This window comes from Pezoporus occidentalis, unplaced genomic scaffold (assembly GCF_034315485.1).
Source record: "Pezoporus occidentalis ecotype Australia unplaced genomic scaffold, CSIRO_AGI_Poc_V1 ctg202, whole genome shotgun sequence".
NCBI lineage: Eukaryota > Metazoa > Chordata > Aves > Psittaciformes > Psittacidae > Pezoporus > Pezoporus occidentalis.
In genome coordinates, this window is record NW_026913879.1 from 500,157 (window position 1) to 524,003 (window position 23,847).

Below are 23,847 nucleotides of genomic sequence, written 5' to 3' on the forward strand. Positions count from 1 at the left end.
TGTTTTCCAGCCCTCTGTGAATTGGGTGGTACCAGTGTCTGAAAAGGTGCGATACGATGACATCTTCTTAAAAACAGACACAGACATGGATGGGTTTGTGAGTGGCCAAGAAGTAAAGGACATTTTTATGCACTCGGGTCTCTCTCAGAATCTCCTAGCACATATATGGTAAGGATTCCCTAGTAGCTCTATTTTCGTAACCTTCTGATCTGGGAAGTTGGATTATCCAGCCACACTTGCGATCCTAACATCAAAGAAAACCCCAAAATCCAAACAAAAACCACAGCCTCTTTTAATTGCACTGTTGCTGTACCGTGGTATTTGAGCTATATGGAAAAATAAGGGAGAAATTATTTCTTACTTGCTTTTCTGGGAGGGGGGAATAGGTCAGTCTGTGAACTGTGGTTGTTTTTTTAAGGTCTAGGGCTCTAAATAGTTTCTCAGGGTAATGCTGTTCTATTCAATTAATACTGAATGTCTGATAAAATACTGCTCTCTTTATGGACCTCTCTCACTAGAATAAGCAGGCTCTGATGGAGCTGAATCAAAAGGAAATTACATATATGTGTGTATTTCAGGCTTCTTGTTAGAGGAGAAATAAGCTTTTCTTGTTTATAAGTATGATCTATTTTTTACTAGGGCTTTGGCAGATACAAGACAGATGGGAAAGCTGAGCAAAGATCAGTTTGCATTAGCAATGTATCTCATCCAACAGAAGGTCAGTAAAGGGATTGATCCTCCACAAGTGTTGTCCCCAGAGATGATCCCTCCCTCAGAGAGGAGCACTCCCATACAGGCAAGTCATTGATTATTTGTAGAAAATACTGTGCTTTTGTGCTTTGAAAGTAATGAGCTTTGAGGTTTTTGTAGTATTATGGTCAAAATTGCCTTTTTTTCCTTATCTCCTCTTGCAAAATTCTTTAACATTTGAAAATATACATAAATTTTTTTAACACAAGACAGTGAGTAAAGAAAAATGCAGTAGAATATTCTATAAATAAAGGAATAATTGAAAATACTCCTTTGTCATAGACAAAATGCTCCTTTGTTATAGAGAAAGGTTGGGTTTTTTTAACTTCAGGGAACTGTTTAAAGCTGATTTAGTGAACTGTCCCCTCCTGTAAAATGTAAAATTAAATGGCTACATGAAGAGTGGTGTCTTCTTAGTTTCTGGGAATTGGTGGGTTAGGGTTAGGACTATATGTTAGGTTATAGGACTATATGTAGTCCTATGTCTTTCACTGTTAGTACCATTTTTACTGGAGCATCTAATCTTTTATTGACCCTGCTTTCTTCCTTTCCTCAGTAGTGTGTTAGTGTATTTCTGAAACTTAAATGAATAAATCATAGAGTCATGGAATGGTTTGGGTTGGAAAGGGACCTTAAGGTCATCCAGTTCCAAGCCCCTTGCCACAGGCAGGGACACCTCACACTAGAGCAGGTTGCTCCAAGCCCTGTCCATCCTGGCCTTGGACACTGCCAGGGATGGAGCATTCCCAGCTTCTCTTGGGCAGCCTGTGCCACTGCCTCACCACTGTCATAGTAAAGAATTTCTTCCTTATACCTAACCTAAATCTCTCATTTTCAAGTTTGAACCCATTACTCCTTGTCCTACTTCTGTCACGTCAATATATTCATCTTTTCTATAAATTATGTAGTATTTTCCTTTACTTTTTTTGCTTTCCCTAACCAGAAAGCTTTTGAGCTTCTAAATATATTTTAATGATTGCTGTTGCTCTGGTCCTTTTAAGGTTTTTCCTGTGTCCTTTTTCTGCAGACTCTGTCAGGTTACTTGACCTCTGTGGGGACTGAGATCTCAACACTAACAGAAATGCGTCGTGTGAGTAATTGTAACATCCAAAAGAATGCAAATTGGTTTACGTACACTACTTGTAACTTTAAAAAAGGTCTTATTTCTACTCCTCCTGTGTCTTTGCTCTTGTGTTCTGTGGCATTTGCTCTTGGCATGACGATAGTATCACAGTAGTGTGATGTTCCCGGTGTTGGCTGTTGAGCTGGTGATACTGCTTCCTTCAACAGCTCGCGATGCATTGGTCTGTCAAGAAGTTTTCAGTGTTAGCATGTTAAAGCTATTCATGTGCTAGTTCCCTGAAGCTGTGCGCAGTAAATATATGTTAATGTGAGAGCTTTAAGCTTTCCATTATTTTCAGTTCATTGTATTTTTTTTTTCCCCCATCTAGTGTGGTTTTAGCTGAATGTAATGTGGAATAAACTGTATGCTACTATGAACATAGCAGATCAGTTTTCTGTTCAGGTGGAGCAATGAACTGTGTGATGATAACCAATGCAGCAGCTCCCAAAGAATTTTGCAGATGTATTTTATGAGGATTGTGTCCCACCTTTGTCCTCAGCCTTTCTAAAGGCAAATCTTCTGTAAGAACGTGGTGTTTTAATAGACTGTTTCATTCTTAACAGGATAGTTCAAGTTCCGTTGGATCAGGCGAATTTACAGGCGTGAAGGAGCTGGATGATATTAGTCAAGAAATTGCACAGCTGCAGAGGTAATAGTTGTGGACTATTAAAGGAATTGTGGAGTAGGAGAAACACAGAATCACAGAGTGGGTTGGGTTGGAAAGGTCCTTATGATCATCAACCCCCCTGCCATGTGCAGGGATGCCTCACACTAGACCATGCTGCCCAAGGCTCTGTCCAGCCTGGCCTTGACCACTGCCAGGGATGGAGTATTTACCACTTCTTTGGGCAACCTGTTCCCATGTCTCACCACAGTAAAGAATGTCTTCCTTATATCTAACCTGAACTTCCCCTGTTTAAACCTGTCACCACTTTTCCTATCATAAGCATAACTGATTTGTATGCACCTTTACTCATTTAAAGAATATATCAGAATATGGGCTGACATTTTTGGCTATATGGTGTTTCCACAATAATATTTAATTGATGTTTGCATATGCATGTGTGCGTACATTATTTAATCATGAATACATGTGCTTGTTTATCTTACAGAGAAAAATACTCATTAGAGCAGGACATTAGGGAAAAAGAAGAATCAATCAGACAGAAAACCAACGAAGTCCAGGTAAAAACTCAGGATACCATTATTATTTCTCATTTAAATCTAAATAAGATACAGGAAGTTAAGCATTCTTTCTTTCATCTTGCTGTGTGTTGCTTCTGGGCAAGTCTTTCCTTCTTTCATGAGATTCTCCTTTAACTCACAATAAAATCCTTATTTTCCTGATGCCCATCAGAAATGTTTTCTCCAGATGCTGGTTAATATAAACAGGAGATGTTACCTGAACAGTTTGAAATGTCTTTTCTGTTAGTGCTTGACCAACATTAATCTAGGAAATCATTGGTCAAAGAGTATTGGTTTTGATAATTAGGATAGTTCCATTACATGTGCTCTGTGCCACAGTCTCTCTTCCATCCTGTGAGCACTGATTTGTTTCTGTCTGTCTCATAAAAGTTCCCACAGAAACAGAACATATGCATGCAGGGAATAGCCTATATAACATAGAAAATCTTTTACGTTTTGCTAGCCTGTTTGCCTGTGGTTGATCATTCCTGTAAGACAACTGCTAAATATAAATTACAAACTGTGGAATTTTCCTCAGGAACTCCAAAATGATTTAGATAGGGAGACAAGTAACTTGCAGGAGCTGGAGGCTCAGAAACAAGATGCTCAAGACCGCCTGGATGAAATGGACCAGCAGAAAGCCAAACTAAAAGATATGCTGAATGATGTAAGGCAGAAGTGCCAGGAAGAAACACAGGTGGTGAGTGTATGTTAATTCTGGACATGCTCAAGAGTCTTTTGTTGAAGGAAATTTTATTTAGTGAATAACCTTGCTTGGTTTATTCATTTTTACTATAAATGGCCGTTTCAGTGCTAACACAGAGGTCCAAGAAAGGATTTTGCTAGCTTAAATACTTTCATAATGGTCATAAATGGGGGGCAGAAGCAGGTGATCTCCAGGAGTCCCCTTCTACTTAAATGATTATTGTTCTGTGAATATATGAAAGATTTATTCAACCTAATAGGGTAGCTGAGAAGCATTATTGCTGACCTCTGGGACGGTCCATGGGCAGTGGTGCAGATTTTGATCACAGTAGGTTTTCAGGGGTATATAATAGCCCATGTAGCTAGCCTGCTTTTGTTAATGTAGAAAGTTGGTGTATAAGGTCATGTAAGAAAGTGTAAAAGGAGAGTTGTATGCAACTGAGTAATTTTAACTCATATTATCAGAGTTAAAAAACACTTTTATAATGCTTGGTAAATGTTTGAATGGAAAAGGAGCTAAGTTCTGAAAATTACAAAGTAACCATCTAAGAAACACCTTTTAGTTACCTTTGTAATCTGGGTGGTATTTCTGTGATTTAAAATATTAGTATTTCTTGCTGTTATTGAATGTCTTTTGCGCTTGTATCAAGGATTGCATGCAGTTCTTCACATTAAGTTCTTACTACCTTCCTTAGCAGTTGATAGGTTGGTTTACAAGTTTCTGCTTGTTACAGATTTATAATTTACTGAGTTACATTTATTTCAAATTTCACTCTGATTTTTATAATGTTTTGTTTCAGATTTCGTCACTAAAAATGCAGATTCAGTCTCAGGAATCAGATTTAAAATTACAGGAAGATGACCTTAATAGAGCAAAAGCAGAGCTGAATCGCCTCCAGCAAGAAGAGACTCAGCTAGAGCAGAGTATCCAGGCTGGAAAAGTGCAGCTTGAAACAATAATCAAATCTTTAAAATCAACGCAGGAAGAAATAAACCAGGTATTCATTGTAGTTTAAACTTCTTTTTTACGCTTCTTGAAAGGCTAGGAGTTGAGCATCACCTAGAAAGGTCATGAAGAAAAATACTGCCTCATGAAATAAGCCTGGTTGGTGCTCAGTAGGTGAATTTCCATTGTGAATCAGGGAAAGTTCAGCTCTGGGGGAGGAGGGAAATGCAACTGTCTGGCAACCAGGTTTAACAAGAATGTGAGGATGACATTGTGAATGCGTAACAGACTAAAGTGGTTTTCATTGCTTAGGCAAGAAGTAAACTTTCTCAACTTCAAGAGAGTCATCAAGAAGTCAATAGGAGTATAGAAGAATATAATGAAGCTCTCAATGGGATTCATGGTGGCAGCCTGACGAATTTGGCAGACATAAGTGAAGGCCTTGGCCAGACAGAAAGGAACAATTATGGAGCTATGGTAAAAGTATAAAAAACTGCTGTTGTTTGGTGTTTTCTACAATAATTAGGTTTGTGACTTGCACCTGATCTGAAATAGTGAAGATGTTTGTTTAGCTGGCTTTTCATATGTTAACAAATACCATGATCCCTGCAAGGTAGCAATCTTCAGTGCAAGGCAGGGCAAAGATTTTAATGCTGGTGAAAACCTGATTTTTAAGCTTTGGATTAGGTCTTGTGCTAGGATTTTGTGCCTGTGTAGCTGTAACGGTATGCATATGGAAACAAAAAGAAAAGTTCACGTTAATCCTTGATAAGTAACCTGTTGCATCCTTAGTCTCAGGAGGTAGGACTTTGTTTTTACAGATAAAGTGTAATAAAATGCTCAGCAGAAGAGAATTTGTAGATTAGAAACAATAATACATTGAGAGGCATGGTTTAAAACACTTAGGTGCTTAGTTTCTGTGCTTGCAGGGCTTGCATAAACATTTATGTTTAATTTCCAGTAGAAGCTTCCAGATGTTTCTCTTATTTGCAAAACCTAAGAATCACTTACTGGAAGAAAACTCCAGGACATGTTCATAGTAAATGTTTTAAACCATCATGCCCCCTTCCTGTTTCTTAACTCTTCCTTCCTCTTCCTCCTCTCCCCACCTCCCTCCACTGTTCTGAGAAGTATTAGACTTCTTCCTTTGCGTCTTGTAAAGGGATGAGGAAATACCATGTCTTTCTAGTACTGGGGGCAGTGTAAGCGGGTGGTTGTTACTAGGTGTTTGTGTTGGTGTTGAATGGCTTTGTCAATGGAGCCCAGTTGTACAGGTGCTGCATGCACGTATGGCTACTGGGGCAAGGACTGGTTTCATCAGAGACCCAAACCAGGCAAAAGACAGGGGTATCATGGCAAACGAATGCAGTGAAGAGGTTTCATAACTTTAGTTTGCTATTTGTTTGTGCAGGCTGTATTTTTGTAACTTTTCAAAGCTGGAGGGTTGGCTTCTGCTGACAAACCTCTCATGAAGTGGTGGGGGTGACACTCCTTCTGCCACGTAATACTTTGTACCATGAAATCAGTACTTAGACCTTTGAGTTCAAGAATGAGCTAACAAGAAGCAATCTTAACTTCTCAGTAGTAATATCTTGTATTTGAAGTCCACAAATGCTGTGTCACCTTTTAAACAACTCTCTCACCTGAAGCTGAGCTGCAAAATAACTGGGAGAGAAAAATCTTTTCGTAGTGCAGTGGTTGGGGGTTGGTTTTGGTATTTAAATATTTCAGAATTGAACATAGGAATACGGGCAACAGTTTAATCTTTTTTTGTTGCATGTATTGGCTGTACAACACCTTTTGATGTTCTGTGTGGCCTCAGGTCGCGTATTTCTTTCTATGGTGTAATTATTTCTACTTAGAAGCCCCTTACTCAGAAAGTTCTTTAGGAAGTAATTATTAAGATCAGTAAACAAGAATCAAGATAGCATAAAATTTCTCCTGAATGGGTAACTGAGCATTTTTACCATGGGAAGTTGCTGTAATGTTTCTCCTCTTATTTTTTAGGATGATCCATTTAAGAATAAAGCCTTGATGTTTACCAATAATACACAAGAACTGCATACAGACCCATTCCAGTCAGAAGATCCTTTCAAATCGGATCCGTTTAAGGGAGCAGACCCTTTCAAAGGCAGTAAGTGACCAGTGGCTCTCCTGAGACCTTGAAGGTCAATTTTTGAGTAAATGATCTTTTCAGAAAGTTTAATCATCTTGCTAAATAATGGATAAAACAAGTGATTTTTCTGTTCTGCATAGGTGACCCATTCCAGCATGATCCTTTTGCAGAGCAACCACCTGCTCCAGCAGGTAATGGCCCTTTTGATGACAAGACAGATACGCTATAAACAATTCGTAGCCAAACACAAGGATTGCCAAGGTTTTCCTGGCTTCCAGTTTTTGGTTTGCATGTGGGGAACATAGAAACCTGATAGGGCGTGCATGTGAGTGGTTCAGCGTCAATGTCAGTAACGTGCATGTAACTCTTCAGTTCCATAACCTTAATATTAAACATGTACCTGTTCAAACTTAGTAAATATCCTGTTATCTGAGAGTTTATCTGATTTACCAAATTGTTGTTTGGTTTGATAAGAAAAATCCCATCAGTGACTATGAGGTCGAATGTAGAATGGTTCATTATGGACACGGTAGGTGCTGTGTCTATTTACCTTTTCATACACTCCTAGATCCATTCGGAGGTGACCCATTTAAGGAAAGTGACCCATTTCGTAGTTCTGCCCCTGAGGATTTCTTCAAGAAGCAGGTGAAGAGCGACCCATTTACCTCAGATCCATTCACAAAACCCCCCACTTTACCCTCAAAGGTCAGTAATTTCTCAGTCTACACAAAATAACTTCTTTACTGTTTCCAAGCTTATTGTCTGAAAGGAACAAAATACCACAAAATACTTTTCTCCTAACTGCTGAAGTATCATGAATTCCGTCCTTAAAATTGAAGTATGGATTGCTAAGGCAATCAGCAGTTTGTTCTCTCCAGTTCCATGATAACATTGTCTGTTCACCGTGAAGATGCAGTTAGGTGGGTGTTTCTTTTCTCTGTTGGGAGTTTCAAGCTGCCAGCACCCACTCATCCACACCATTACCTCCATTCCATCGCTGTTTCTGTTTGTGCAGTCACATAGTGAATTGGATCGAGGCACTGATCTGGCTAAGGGATTACTGAGCCACCAACAGACAATAGAGCCAACAGAGTGGAAGGACTGCATAGAACACGTTTGTCAAATGTATAGTCACAGTTCTTAAGCTGTCCTTATGTGTATGGGTCTGGCTGTTTGGGGGGGTGGGTATGGATTTTTGTTTTGTTGTTTAATTAATCCTTTCCCTCACCCTTCCTTATGGCATTCATTGACTGTTGATACCCAAGTGTTAGAACACTATTTCAGTGTCAGTCAGTGGGAGGTTGGTTTCTCTTCAGTACAGGTTTGTACTTAGATAACAGCAGACTTTTCAAACTGAAGAGCAACTGTCAGACACCATCAATTTAAAAAGAAGTGATATACAGACTCTGAATTAACAATAATGTGTATGCCTGACCTGAATATTCAGTCTCTTTTGCTTGAAGACTGAGTACTTCTGGGTTTTCTTTCTTATTTTGCCCTGTTAGCTGGTACCTCTTGTATTTCAGCATGATACACTTGTCACTTTAATGTGTTTTGCTTGGAGGTACTTGGTGTTTTGTACAAGGCCATCAGTAGCCAAATGCACTAATAATGCAAATATCACGTTATCAGTTGATTTTATCCTGCTTATGTGTCCACTTAACAGAGTGGTCTGAAATTGGAAATAATGCAAGAGATTTTGATATGCATAAAAAGACAAGTGCACAGCACAGCAGAGCAATAATTGTGTATATCTGTTCTTATCTAGCCTGACCCTTTTGAAAGCAGTGATCCTTTTACATCTTCCAGTATCTCTTCAAATGGTCCAGGTAAGAAGAAAAAATTTCCTCTTGAAGATGATGTTAAGGTCCTTTCCAACCCTAATGATTCTATGATTCTATGAATAAAGAGGCATCTCTTTCTGAAAGAAGAATCAAATGTTAAAGTTGAGACTAAAGAAAGTGTATTGTGAACAGTTGGCAAATATCCTTGCAGTCCTTTTATGGATTATGAAGATTAAGCCTTCATATACACTCCCCCCACCCCACCCCAGCTGGTAGCAAACTTGTTTTAAGGAATTCTCTTTCAACATCTCATGCCTGGTCAAAATGCAAGTGTTTCTGAATCACCTGCCTAGTTTTGTACTTCACTGGCACCAAGCATACTTCATAACTCTTATTTTTAATATTTTAAATAACTTTCATTTTTTGTGGTTTTTTTTTCCTTATCTGTTTCAGATCCATTTGGAACACTGGATCCATTTGGAAGTAGCACTTTCAGTAGTGGGGAGGGATTTGCAGACTTCAGTCAGATGTCAAAGGTAAAGGTTACAAGGAAAGCAACTGTCATTTTAAAAATGTATCTACAGATACTTTTTTGACTGTAACTTTTCAGCTGACAACCCACTTTTGTTAAGCTTTTTCCACTCAGCCTCTCCAGTTACTTAGCAAAGCATTTTCCATCCATCTCAGATATGGCAACCAAGACTGGTAGATTCAGCAGGGATAAATGAACTTTTCACGAAGCACTTTCAAATACCAGAGAAGCATAACTTCTAGTTTTCACCTGTAAGAAAAGGTGGTTGTTCCAGATATTAATACGTCTCGGTGTCCAACCTTCCTCTGAAGCCTGCTTCTTGGATACTTTATCTCATCATATCCTGATTTGTTCTTTGACTTCTCCATAAGTACAAGGAACCAGGGGAAGGTGGACAGCATGGTGTGCTGAGCTTTCATGGCTTTTAATAGAATTGCTGTTTCCTTGGCTTCTTGGTATAAAATGGGTATATAGGGTGTTTGAAATAGAACTGGGTCCTTACCCCTCCTCGTCTGCATCAGTCACAGTTGTCTCTCTGAGGTGGAGTTTGGAATTGACAACTGACATCAGTTACCCAACTTTTTACACTTGGTTCCACAGTAACACTTGAACATCGTAGAGTAAATGTTAATTACAAAACAGATTATCACATCCCTTTCACTAATTAAACTTCGTGTATTCTGACGTTTTTCCTGTTTCTGTGGGGGTTTTAGTTCTCCACTAGGTGGCAATAGCCTTTACAAATACTGATTTGTTTGACTTGAGTTCGTAGTTCTGGCAAAAGTCTTCCTTTCCTTTAGCTTTGCCCACAAAATTCCTCTTTCCACATTTCAGAATGCTAAATTTCCTTGCGTGGCATAATTTGCTGTGCCTTGTTCAATCAGTAGAAGTACTTTTGAAGAGCCAGCTGCAAACAGGCAACGTTAAACATATGGGTTTGGAATTTTCCCTGAGCTTTACAAAAAAGACAAATAACTGTGTGTAACTTAAGAAAAGCTTGGCAAAAACCCTATCCATTCTGCATTCGACTGTGTTTTTCCAGTTGCTGTCATGGTTCTGTTTATCAGAGTGAAGGCCAGCTTGTAGTATGACTGTTCATTGCCAAAACTACTTTTTTCTAAAAGTAGTTTTACTTTCTTTTCTTTTTCTCATCAGTTTTTTGCTAGGACAAAAAGTTCTAGAATTACTTATGTGAGTAAGAGTGTAAGTACTTGTGAATGTAAATAAAACCCTAACACCTCTCTCAGTGGGTGTTCATTCTTACACCACTGACACAATTCTGTGCATATGTCCTTATTTTTTGAACTTAATGCTTTTACTTCTGGCTTTCATGAAACAACAAATATCCTACAATGTGCTTACATGCTTTTCTTTTTCTCTCATGTAGTCGGTAGCTTCAGACCCCTTCGCCTCCTCTTTTGGGGGGGTGGGATTCTCAGATGACCCCTTCAAAAGCAAATCAGACACACCAGCATTGCCACCGAAGAAAAATGTCCCTCCACGACCCAAGCCACCCAGTGGTAAGAAGGTTTTCCTTTTTTAACACAATTTATCCCAGTTTCTGTATGTTGTTGAGCATAAGGACAAGTTGACAGTCTTCTACCTCATTATCTTATATTTCAACCATGGAAGAGGAAGTATGAGATGATCAATAAAGTGGCAGAAATTGTCAGTAAACCAAACTGGAATTCTTCAGACTGGAAAACAGATGATGTGGGAGTGATAGGACAGCTCTGTAAAATCAGTTGTGGCAAGGAAATATGCAGGGGGTGGAAAAAGTGTCTTTATGCAAGTGGGCAAGAAATGAGATTAGTAAGTGGCACCTTCAGAAGGAACAGAGGTTTGTTTTTATACAGTACTCTAAATTTAGGATTTTTTTTTTTTTTATTCCCCTGAGAATATGGTGAATGCAAAAAAGTTTAAATGGGCTGAAAAATGAACTAGATAATTCTTAGAAGAAAAATCCAACAGGGCATCAGGGTCTACCAAATGCCAAAATACTTTTTCTGGATCCTGTCTTCCTGAATGTCTGTACCTAGGCAGGTGCAAGAATAGTCTGAAGTATGGTTGTATCAATACCTTGTTTTACTGTTCTTCCTGATGCATTAGCCACTAGATCCTAACAAGAACAGGGTACAGGGCTAGATAGACCTGTCCTGCTCTGTCCAGGTATGATCATTCTTGCCTTCATGCATTGCTGCATTAACGAAATACAAAACACTGTATGAATATATGGCTTATTCCTGCTGCAAGTCCATTATGTGTGGATGTTTTTAGTTAGGTAGGAATGTCCTGAATTGAAAAGAAGAGCTCTCTCCGTGGAGATTCAACTTCCACTTATTTGCCCTCCCTAGAGCTGATTTTCAAAATATGCACGTACCAGTGAAACTGTTTTGAGAACTGAAGCCACTTCGAGCTGTTAGTTTCAAGTCTCCTTTTAGCAACAGCATAATTCTGTAATTAATAGCAGTGAACATCCAGTTGTCTCAAAGAAAACCAACCCAACCCCAATGTGCTGGTCAGCATCCAGTACTCTTACGTATCCAGTGCCAGTGTTGGGAAGCATAATACAAAGAAAACAGTTCCATTATTAATGTTTCCCTGTTTAAATGTGTGGATTGTCTGCCTTTCTGCTGTTGCATTTTGGAGCAAAGCATGCACCCTGCACCCATCCTGGTAATAAAACAGCAGGTATCTGGTTGGTTCTGCAGACCAGTTGTGCTAGAGCTAGCTCCTTGGTTAATGTCAAGGTTCTATTCCTGGAGTGTCCTGTCATTAACTGTCCTATAGGTTGATCCAAGGTTTGGAATATATTATTTAATACTGTAAACTTAAAAGCAGGCCATTGCAGCAGGATTAGTTTGTTCCTATTATTATGGTTTTACTGCTGCTGATGCACACAAAACCCCTGAAATCAAATGCTGAGGTTCTGCGTAGGTGAGTATTGATGGAAATTGTTCAGGGAATGCTCTAGGATTGTTCTTGAAGCCTGTCCCCTGCTTGCTTTGTGTAGATAGTTTCTACTTTTGAGTTACTAGAGAGTTGGCAAATATCAACTAATAGGACATAAATTAATAAAAGCAGAATTTAAAAGCTGAAGGAAATCTTCTTTGCCGTTGTGGATGATGGTTTTCTTTCTTTGGTTTTCAAGGAAAGCTGTAAGTGGATCTTTTGAGGAAAAGTCTTCATGAAATACTGTAGTGTTAAAAGACCTGTATGAAGTTGAATGAGTCAAACAAATACTAAATACACCTATATTATCTCTTTCATGTGGTTTCTTTCTGTTTCTTGTTCGAAACATGAGAATTCCTAGCAAATACAAGGTAACAGTAGCAGCAAAGGACAGAAGTACGTGCTGTAGGATTGACTCCCCTAAGAGGGGTTATTTGGATTTATGCCTCTCCATTCCACTTTGGCATGTCGTGAGGAATTTTGGAGAACCTTTGGCTTTACTGATTTGTTTTTCATTTAGACGTGTGCACTCAGCCTTTAATCAGCCTTTTTAAAACACTCATTTAAATGTGCACCTTCCCCTCTTCTGGGAGACACAATATTTGTGAGGTTCCGCTGCTCTACCAAAAGCAAATGTTGTTATGATAAAATAGACTAAGGAGGAAACAAAGCAGGGTTTTTTTAAAGCAGATGAGCCTCATGTGCTTATGCAGTTATACTCCTCCCTTCCTTCCACAACTAAAGCAATCTTCAGTGGTTACTTAAAGCATGAGAAATTATATAGTAATACACTGCGATTCTAGCAAGAGATACAGGGGTACAAGTGTACGTTGGAAATAGGAAAGCTGCTCAGAAAACAAACAACAGACAAGAAACTTCCGTTGTTTCTTACCCTTCTCATTGGTCTGTTTAATTAAAAAACAAGTAGGTGATAACAATCTTGCTGAAGGATGAATAAATGCTACTTAGTAGTTGGCCTTTCTGCTGGGGGCTCCTGCTCTCTTTAGTAAAACTGTTCTTTCTGTTGAGGGGGATTTTTAATAGTGAAAAGCACTTGAATGGTTTGCTTGCATTTTGTTAGGGAGGTATTTTGTTAGGGAGATACATATATACTCAAGTAGAAAATACTAATTTTTGCAGAGCATTGAGAGCTGTCTGATTTTCCAAGTTAAGTGGGAGGAACTAACAAAATCCACCAGGGATTGTTCCTGGTTCGTTGCTTTTCTGTTTGCAAAGTTTTTTAGCAGGTACATGAAAGGCAAGCATTGTCTGATCAAGCCATCAAGGTATCGCAGCGTGTCCTGGCTGAGCAGGATGTGCAGGATGGACCCATCTTGCCCATGTGGCTCTGTGTTGTCCAGATGAACAAGGAGTTTTGCATCAGGTCTTGTTTCTTCACAAGGACCAAGGCAGAGCAGGCCTTTGGAACTGAACACGGGGCTGGGGAAACACTTCAGCCTGGTTAGCATTTACTGAAGGTCAGATCAAAAGGCCCCTTCAGATGTAGCTTGAAAAACCTCTAAAATGAATACATAGCTCAGATCAGCTGCTCTCATAGAAGGGCTCTGGAGACAGTCTTCATACCATGCTTAAGGGAACTTTTCTGCTACTGCCAGCTTTGTCAGGAGCAGGGTTGCAGTGGGTAACCATAGTCTGGCCTTATAAATCCTGACCTGTTTGCTGGCTGCTTGTGAAGATTGGTTGGTTGGTTTGGGTTTAGTCGGTGTTTGGCTTTCTCAAAACTTGGACACTGAGAAGCAACTATGATCTGCCGCCTCTGTGAGCAAATACTTCAGTTCACAGCTGTCTGTGGTTGTTACTCTCTGGCAAAGATAGGCAAACACTTGCTGTGTGGCATGGATTAGACATCCCTGAGATTCATATCTTTCCCATCTCAAAAACTCAAGAGAAGGGATGACAATCATGAGATTATTTCTGTAAAGCTGTATCTTAAGCTGACTCTGAGGCTTATACTTGTCCTGCTCTTCATAAATCATTTTCCTTCTTTCTCATTTGTTTTTGAACCAAAGTCTTTCAAGATCTGTTAGATGTTACAAAGTCTTCAACTGATCCTTGTTTGGACCAAAAGAAATTTCATGTCTTTTTCTGATTAAATGCTCTCTTGCAGTTTTTTCAGTGTAACTGTTTAAAGGTAAAGTGCATAATCTTTAAAGAGAATTGAAGGAAGGCTAATAAATCAGTGAATAAAAATAGAGAATCACAAGAAGGTGTTTCAGAATCAGCAAGCCTGGACACCAGTGTACATCAGAGCTCCAATATACCTGTTACATGCAAAGATCTGAAAAATCACTATCTCTGTCCCTTACCCTGGTTTAAGTTTCTCTTTTTAGGTCGAGAAAGATCAGCTAAGAAACAGCTTTTTAGCATTTCTGCCTAGACTGTGCTAATAAAAATCCCCAAGGGTGTGTGTGCATGTTCTTTCTCTTCAGGAATGCATTCGTAGTCCATGAAGTTCCTAATGGACATCGGGTTTTATACAGCTCCCCTGGGACTTGGCTGAAGTAATCTGATGTTCACCAGGTGGTACTGGAGAACTTGAGGGTTTCTTGAGAGAAAAGTGGGAGGTTTTCTGTATTTATTGATGGTGTATCTTGAATAATGCTCAAAAAGCACTGAAAAAAATTAGCTATAAACAGGCCTGTGCTTTGCATAATAGGCTGTGATAAATAGAAAACAAGACAAATGGCTTACGTTGATGAAACTAATAGTAGTGTATACTGATAGACTTAAGCACAAGTGCCCTGTGACAGGGATCTCAGTTCCAGTGCAAACAGTTTTCTCAAGCTTTCCTAAAATATGGCTAAGCCTTTGTAAGTACATTTTCTTCTCTGTCCTAGAGCACCTGTGGTGCTTAGCACTGCTGAACTTCTGCTTGCTTCATATTTCTTGGGGTTTGTAAGACTTCTGTGTCATTATGAATCAAGAAGCCTGAAAGAGACGATAGCACTGAAACCTGTCAGTTAAAATGGGTCCGGTAGGTTCTCACAGGTTAACAATTATGTTTTCAGCCCCGAGCTGCAGATAGAAATCAGTCAGAGCTCACCACTAACTAGTTTCTAGGTAAAAGTTGTTGATTACAAAAAGAGAGAAACAGATTTTTTTTTTTCCTCTTTTTCTTTTTTTTTTTTAAAGTGCAGGAAGTTGCTGTGTGGGTGTCAGTGATTGGGTTATAAGTAAAATTCAATGCTCTAGTGCTTTGATCGTGGGACCTACTGCTTTTGCCCCACCCTTACCACTTCCTTTAAGTGCAGCACCATGCATTCCACATTGCGGTTATAACAGTACTGTTAACCAGTGATATTAGTGGAAGAACCTTCACCACTAACCAGTGTGTAACCTTCAACCTCTTCTAAATTTTTATTGCTTGCTTATAGCGGTTTTGACCTTTTTAACCTTGAAAGGACTGAAGTCCTAAAAGCCCAAGAAGACGACACCTTTTGTGCTTTCTTCCTGCAGATTATTTAATAAAACCAATTATTTTATCACTCCAGCTTTTTAATGTGTGAATGTTACAATTTACACTTAAATGTCACAATTTACCATTACATATATTGTATATTAGCAGCAAATAGAGGGGGTGGGTATTGTGTTTATAGTGAACTTCTTCAATGCTAACATGCTTTTACAAATCCAGTTTTTCTTTGGTTTGCTAATAGCTGATGTAGCTTGGAATTCAAAGTAGCACATACTGAATTCAACCCGTATCAGAGAGAAATTAGTGGATTTATTCAGCTGCTATTTGAAATAGAGGGATTAAAATAAATTCTATGGGGAAATTATTGCAGGCTGCAGGGAGTGAGTTTGTGACGAAGAACTTTGGGGTTTGATCTGTTTATTGTGAGCTCCTCTGATGTGCAACTGAATTTACAAACTGGCATTTCAGAGGTTAGAGGTTAACACCTCAGTGTTTGAGGGAAGGACTTCAGTTCCATTCTCATGTTTTTATGTCTGGTAGTGGTTTTGAAATGTCAGAATACTGGAAAAAGCCTTGAGAGGACAGACAAAGGGACTAACCAGCCTGCCTTAAATTAGGAAGCATGATTCCAGTCCCTCAGAGATGCCTGGCCTGGGTGGAGCCCCAGAAGACCTCAGTGCAAGCACAAAGGTTTGCCCATCTGAGTGGCTAGAAGTTTCTACAAGTTCATAGTAATGATGTTATTGATGATAATTTAACCAGCCAGGGTGTTTGGGGTCAGTATTTTTACCAAATCACAGATGGCAACACTGCTCCATGTGTTTTGCTGGCCCAGTGAAGTCAGAAAAAGCCCCTACCGACTGAAGCAAAATCTGATCAAGTCCTATTTTTTTCATCTTGCCACTTGGCAGATAAAGAGAAATGATATCTGAACCTGTTGACTGCCAAAAAAAAAAAAAAAGAGAGATCAGGCATTAACAGCTATTAAGATCTTCAGGATCTTAATATTTCATTGAACTAATCTGGAAACTTTTAGCTCTGAGGATTTGTAATCCATCATCTACAGAAATAATAGTTCCCTAGTTTTGGATGGGGATCCTTTGCCCTTTCTTCACAAATGTGGTTGCAGGAGAATATTGTTGTCAGCCCCAAAGAAGGCAGAAATGCAAGAAAAATGAACAGCCAACTCACAGAGCACATTTCCATTCTGCTCATAGATCTTGGAAGGTCAATTTAAGATAGATTTGGCCACTGAAATGCTCACGGTTAAGAATGTATACGAAGACAAGATACTCTGAAGGCAGTTTGACTTCAGAGCCTGAGTGGATCCTTGGTGGGGTATGCACACCCCTTCCAGGCTTATCTGGACCAGGGTTGCCTAACAAAAAGGTTTTGAATTAGATTCACTCTGTGGGATGTCTTTTGCACCCCTTGAATTTTTTGATGCCTCTTACTACTATTGTGCCTGATTAGGTGCTTCATTATGTCAGCTACCTCTCTGCTGGCGTGAATCAGGAGAAGGTGTTTGTACCAGCCCTGTTCTGCTGCTGTCTTCCTTTGTGTTTGATGCTTCCTCCTCCTGTATATCAGTGATAAATATAGCTCTTTTTCATATGTGTTACTTCTCTAAATTTAAGGCATTTTATGGTTTGACTGTTTTGACCATTTTAGATTTATTTTTCATCCACAGAGCAGTGCAAGAGCACTATCAGTTCCCATTGTCCTCATCTTGGTAGTTTTCGGGGGGGGGGGGGGAGCATAGATCTCTTCTACTTTTTGAGTTGGACTTGTGTTTGCTATGCTGTGTCTTCAGTGTCTCAATTAGATGAAAGTGTTCAGTATTCTGCTGAAAAAAACATGCAAACCAAAGCTTGAGTCCTTTCTTGTGTGCATTTACTAATTCCTTTCTTGCAAGCAAATGGTGTCTTAGGAATTCTTAGTGTTTAAACACATTGTGTTTTTGTGGCCATTCCTTTTCTCCTGTCCAATGTCTCATGGATATGAATTTGCAGGGAAATTTGCTCTGTGTTTTCAGTGAGGTTGTTTGAAGAAGAAAGAAGCCATGTTAGGTGTAATAGATGTCACCAGGAGTTGTGACCCAAAGAATTGTGTTCATCAGGAAAGAAGGTCAAATCATTCCCTTGCATTTATTCACATGGGCATATTCAAGAGTGTGTAGGGGGGTCAATCCTTTGGGCTAGAGGAGAGTAGAGAGTTCTGCTCTTCATTCGGTGAGTGATCACAGGAGTGTTGTTTGTTTCTAACTGGTACCACACCTGTTTCCTTAGAGCTTCTTGGGTACCCGAGTTACTCACAAGTAGCTCAGTGCCTGTTTACCTTTAGTTTTTAACCTCAGCAGCAGCCGAGAGTGAAAAACTCACCCAAAAAGCTTGTGATGCACAGGAAAACATTCTTCTATTTTTCATGCCTTCTAGCAGCCCTGACAGTTGCATTCGAACACAGGCAGCCCGTGTTGTGAAGGGTAAATGACTCATGGGTGGAGCAGCTGCCCGGCCACCAACTAAAAATTCCATTCACACTTTGATTGTGGTGTTTATGCTCATCTCTCACAGTTATTTCAGTGGCGATGGTTGAAAGGGGCTGTGCAGCAGCTGCTTCAGGACAGGTTGTTAGGCTGAAGGTACAACAATTTCTCACCTTTCAAGAAGTTTGTAGTTTTCAGGGTATTTCTCCTCAGCTCTGCTTTTCAGAGCTACAGGCTTGCTCAAGGTGCACATCTTGCAAATATTAAGCAAAACCAGTTTCGAGGGGTTTTTGCATAGGAAAAATTCTTCCTTCTGTTACTAAAAGTGTAGTGATTTTGTGCAAAGAGCATTATCACCAGACAGTTGAAATCCAGTGCAGAAATAGCCCCTGTTGAAGACAAAATACCTCTGAGTATTCTGTAGAAAACTGGCTTTAATGTTATTAACCTTCAAGCACATTTTGAAAACTAAGAGTGATTTTTCTGTAAGTTCCTTACAGTTTATGCAAGTTTTATTCTGCCTCAGTGGAAGAGCTGGGTAGTTTAATGGGATGGTGAAGAACCCACTGAGTAAGTTAGGAATGATACGTAAATTTGGTGAAGTGACAAGAGGAAGATGTGCTGGGAGGCACCTTACAAAACTGCACAGTCTCCAAAGCTTTTAGAGTAACACTTCCTCTGCCAGGTAGGCATATGTGAGAGGTGGGAGCCCTGGTATTGTATGTCCAAGTGTAATCACAGGCACGGATTTAACTCACTCTAGCATTACTTATCCTATGTAGCATGACTCTGACTTCTTAAAGCATATTTTTTCACTTCAGAGAGTTTCCTGGAAAGGAGTCCTTGTTTAGTGAAAGTCTGAAATCATGTCATCTCAATTCTGCCCTGTTTGAGCATGCTGAATGCAGGCTTCAGCCAGCAAAACATGCTGCTTCCACTCATGCAGCAAGATCTGCTAAGCAGAAAGTTCGGACCATCATTGAAACACAAAACACAGAGAAAACTATAAATGTTTCACTTCATTCCTTCATTGCCAATACCTTGCAATTCGGTAAGAGAAATTTCTGTAATTGCATCTTATCACGGAGATTATATTTGCCTTGAACTATAGATGTCAACCCTAAAGTTTTTGCTGTGGGGTATGAAATTAGATAAACCCTTCACATGGGTGGAGTTCGCTCTTAAGTTAACAGCATTTGCTGTGGTAAACCATTTTGTACATCATCTCTTTTTGCTGAAGTGAGTCCTCGGTGTGGTTTGGGTGCACCACTTGGGTAACTGCTGAAACTGCTGTGGTTTCAGAATAGGACCTGTTTTGCTTTTTTCTGCACTTTTTTCCCCTGAAACTATTAGTAGAAAAATCAAATAAGTAAGGGTTACAACTGTTTGCTTGCACTTTTATACCGCCATGCCTCCAAAACGATGAGCATTAGCGTGTAAAAATGGAACATTTTCCAGTGAATATAAGATTAATGCAATCTCAGCCACTGCTAAGAGTATATTTTGTATTGTTACAATTTTACCGATGTCCTTCAGTTTTAATGTGGTTTGGGTATTTTTGCTTTGCGTTATAGGGTCTGAAATACACATTCTGGGCATGGGAATACGCCGCTGTGTACTTCAGTATCCACTTACTGCACTGGGAGATTCACACTGGGTGTAACCCAGCAGGGATGTCAGAAAGATCATTCTGGTGTCATTACTACTAATGTGTGGCTAATAACTAAGTAAATTTGAACATCTGACTGAACCAAACAAACTTCTGCCAGGCCTCAAACCCATGTTTGCAGAGTGTAGCAGGATAAAACAAACTGTAAGCAACGCTGAGAGTGTAGTGAAAGAGGGCTCTTTGAGGATGCTGTTATGAGTGCCAGGACTGGTGTATTCAGCATGGAGCATAGCCCTGAAAATTGCTCTGCAAAAAAGAAACCTGATTTTTATATTTCACCTTTTCCAAATAATAATAAAAAAATTATAGCCCTCTTCTGGTCTTTAACGTAGGAAAAAATGAAGAAAACGGCATTTGGGATGTGAAAGGAAAATTTTCAACAGTGTTAGCAAAAACTCTACGATTTGTGGTGACATTTCCTCTCCAGCGAAATTATTCTTTGTGATCTGTGTGAAGATGAAGCAGGAGAAACCCCGATGCTCTGTGTGCATCCTGAAACCACTAGGGGCTTCGTGCAAAAACATTAAACGGGCCACCTAGAAAAAAACAGTTTTGCTGAGCAAATACGTTGCAAACCTTAGGTTTGTGTTAACAGTCACCAGTTCCACAAAGTGGTTTCAGCAGCAGCAGATTTAACCTAAGAAAAGAGCAGCTTAAAATGGGTTACTTTTGCCTCTATCAGTCAGAATTGGTTTGGTGCAATATAGGGAGAAGGAGACTAGGGGGAATTTGCTTGATAGTAACTGGCAGTAGTGGAAGGAGAAAAATGTAGAGGGCTCTTGTGTTGCCTTAATAAATGCAGATACTCCAATTCTCTTTGTCATTTCAGTTAAACTAAGTTGCTCTTTTTTTCTGGAGAATTGCATACAGAATACCGAGTTACTCATCCCTTTACCGGGTTTGCTTAGTGCCCTGACAGTGCCTAGCTGTGATGAAAGGTGAGATCTTCTGGAGGCTATGGTGATGGCAGGATGTAAAAGCAACACTTTCTGAGAACAGAATGTGGCCTCTGTTGATAGAAAAGGCAGTTTGAAACTCAGGTGAAGAAGGGTCCATGCCTACGGGCAGAGCAAATGCTGCTGGTATTTCCTTTATGTTTTGTTGCTTCCTTCCATCAGTGACAAATCCCTGGTCTGATCTGCCGTCTTTAGAAGTCCCACATGTGGTTGCTAACGTGGGTATAACCATAGATCCTTGCCACATCTGATACCCAGAATGGAGCACGTACTAAACCATGACAAATAGTACTGGAGTGAGCTTTTAAGGGATCTCATTTATCCTCCAGCTTCAAGGCAGCTAAACCAGTGTGATTTCTAGAACCTCCTGGACGTGATGATGGAATGCAACAAGTTCGCTAGGCAGGCTTGAGTATTCTTAACCTTTTAAAATGTTACAAATTGTCTAATGTAAATCTCTCTTGCTAAAATCTAAATCCATTAGTCTCTCTCTTAATGGAAGACTTGCCTACAGGACTGTGATCAGGTTCTCCTTGCATACTCTAAGACTGAGCAAATCCAGTTATATCTCTTACTGTTTGTGTCTTTTCTACATCTCCCTCTGTCTGCTTGTTCAGCTGTGCTTGCTTCACATCTTTCCTGAAGCACAGTGCCTGCCGTGGTCACTGCATTGCATCAGGAGCCTGGGTCTGGCATTAGCACTGCACAAATGAGTTGAGAGTCTGTGATTCCTTCAGCTCCCCTGTAAATCTCTGCCTGGCTGAGCTTGAGGAGTGTGAGCCCCTGCCCACTGTGCACTAACCCTTAAGGGAGGTGTCACCAGCAGGGTGAGGAACCTGCTGATGACAAGAGGGATGTGTGTTCAGCAAGCCAAGTGCCAGGGAAGATGTTCCCTAGGATGGGAGCTGTGATTTAATGGCAGGTGAAGGCAGGCTGCTGGGTAGGTTAGGTTTGCTGATCCTTATTTCTCTTTGGCAAATGAGGATTTCCAGAGATTCCATCAAATATTATAAAGTTCATGAGCAACCACAAAAATACCTTCTTAAAAGCTATCAGGCTGTGTCTTAGACATGCCAAGTACATGCTCAGAAATATGGGAGTTCAGCCCCCCATTTCTCTGCAGTCCTAGTATGTGTATCCTGATGTGAATAAATTACAAGATTCCTATTAAGTTACAGTTCAAATAATTGAACTTTTCAAAAAATATAGCCTTATTAATGCAATTAATGTATGTAACTCAGGTTATTATACAGGAAATCATAAATATTTGTTCCTTTTAAAGTGTTTCTAGGTTTTTCTTTATCATTTGTTAAGCTCACACTATAATCAGGAGGGCTCATCCACGGAGTATATTCCCTGGAGGCTAGATTGTGTACTTGTCAGGAGCAGTCTTCTTTGATTGCTTGTTTGGGGTTGTTTTAATAGGAAGAGGCAAATGTACCTGTATATCTCTTTAGTTATTTGACCTAACAAAACAGTACTGTTCACAAGGGGAATTAAAAATTAACTGCTGAGTTTCTATTTGTAACCAACAAAATACACAGCCATTATTTATGAGCATATGCAGTCATTCCTGTGATTTTATTTGTTATTGGGGTGGAATGTAAGAACAAGCAGTCACCTGCGAAAGGTGGGTTGTACAGCAAGCACCCCACAACAAGGTGATTTCTTAATCAGTCTCTTTTCCCTTGTACGTGTGGTGGAAGGATAAACCAGTTCCAGGATGTGTTCTGTAAAGTCATAGATAAGTTACTGTTTAATTCTGGTTAACATGATTAATTATTTATCTTTAGTGGTCTGTATTTTGAAGTATTCTGTCTTTTATATAATCCCAAATTTAAACTTGAAATATCTCCAATCCTGGAAAATGACCTAAAGTCATACTTGTCGAATTCTTCTGACCAAATGGCTTTATATTGGGTCTTATCATTTAAAATCTCAAAGGTATTAATACTGCAGTATCTATAAGTAAGATAATAAATCTATTTAAATAAAACAACTGTTTGAGACAATTTGCATTGAGAAACGAGTACCGTTATATCTGCTTAAAATTTAAACCATCCCAGGAAGGATGGATGATGCTAAATTGTATCAGCACAGTTTCCTATTTAAGGGCTTGCATTGGCCATGGTAAGTAACTTCTCTTTTTCTCCTTTTGTTTGTTTTTTTCCTAAACTTTCCAGGTAAAAGTACTCCTGTAAGCCACCTTGGGTCTTCAGATTTTCCCAAGCCCCATGATCCATTCCAGCCATTTGGGGCTGACAGCAGTGACCCGTTTCAAAGTAAAAAGGGGTTTGGGGACCCATTTAGTGGAAAAGATCCATTTGCTCCCTCCTCTTCAAGTAAAACTTCTAAAGACTCTTCCTTGGGGTTTGCAGACTTCAGCTCTGTAAGTTAAGTTCATTGTCTCTGAGCAAACCACTTTCTGCTCTGCTTGCAGCAATCTATTGGGGTTTTGTTTTAACTGCAAACCTACTGTTCACTGGCTTCTGTCTTTTAGTACCTTCATGCTGTCCTCATTGTTTTTGTATTAATATTTCTGTAATAAAAAGGCATTATTTCAATAAAAACCAAGAAGTTTCATACTAAATTTTAAAGGGTTTACTTGCATTTAAATTATTTTAGTACAGTGTGCCTTTACTCACAAATTCTTTGTAGCAGAATCTGTGTATTGTTTTTGTTGCATGGAGGCTATTTTGTAAACTGAGTTTTGGGAGCCAATGATGTAAAGGTTCAAAACCAATTGTTGAAAACGTTTCTATAGTGATTTCACCATATCCTGGGAAGCAAATCCTGAAAGGGAAAGGTTCCATTAAAGTATTTGTAATTGTTTGTGAAAAAAGTTCTGACAATCCTGTCACAATGTTTGCTGTATATGATGGAATGTGGTCATAAAGATGCATATCCGAGACAGAGATTGAAAAGTTAGCTGTTGGATTTTGTTCCCATTACTGCTATTGTAGAAAAGCCCTTGTTAGAGAAAGAAAACAAAATTGTTTTGAAGAACCAATACAGAAACATCCATCCTGTGTTCTAAAAGACACTGTGAGAAGGTTTGAAAGCAAAGCCAAGCACCCATTCATTAAAAAACATCAGGCTTTGTTTTCAGTGCTGGCAGGTTGGAAATCACTGTAAATGTAGTAGTAGTGTGGTTCTTACTGCTTCCATGAGTAGATAGAAACCTGTTCCATCCACAGCCTCAGCCTTC

The 23,847-nt window shown here is 39.5% G+C and overlaps 1 protein-coding gene across 7 annotated transcripts in view; it reads left to right on the top strand.

The window, feature by feature from the left end:
* EPS15L1 (epidermal growth factor receptor pathway substrate 15 like 1) overlaps positions 1-23,847 on the top strand; it is a 43,874-nt gene that overhangs the window by 11,096 nt on the left and 8,931 nt on the right. For 3 of the 7 annotated variants that reach the window (XM_062618711.1, XM_062618717.1, XM_062618716.1), the window contains 15 exons: positions 11-168; positions 640-800; positions 1,788-1,840; positions 2,437-2,522; positions 2,986-3,058; positions 3,597-3,758; positions 4,564-4,761; positions 5,022-5,186; positions 6,717-6,843; positions 6,966-7,016; positions 7,394-7,530; positions 8,594-8,654; positions 9,063-9,145; positions 10,529-10,661; positions 22,823-23,028. In XM_062618711.1, the coding sequence (XP_062474695.1) occupies positions 11-168; positions 640-800; positions 1,788-1,840; positions 2,437-2,522; positions 2,986-3,058; positions 3,597-3,758; positions 4,564-4,761; positions 5,022-5,186; positions 6,717-6,843; positions 6,966-7,016; positions 7,394-7,530; positions 8,594-8,654; positions 9,063-9,145; positions 10,529-10,661; positions 22,823-23,028 (1,854 nt within the window). The remainder of the gene's footprint in view (positions 1-10; positions 169-639; positions 801-1,787; positions 1,841-2,436; positions 2,523-2,985; positions 3,059-3,596; positions 3,759-4,563; positions 4,762-5,021; positions 5,187-6,716; positions 6,844-6,965; positions 7,017-7,393; positions 7,531-8,593; positions 8,655-9,062; positions 9,146-10,528; positions 10,662-22,822; positions 23,029-23,847) is intronic. The other 4 variants (XM_062618713.1, XM_062618715.1, XM_062618714.1 and 1 more) reach the window with 4 other exon arrangements.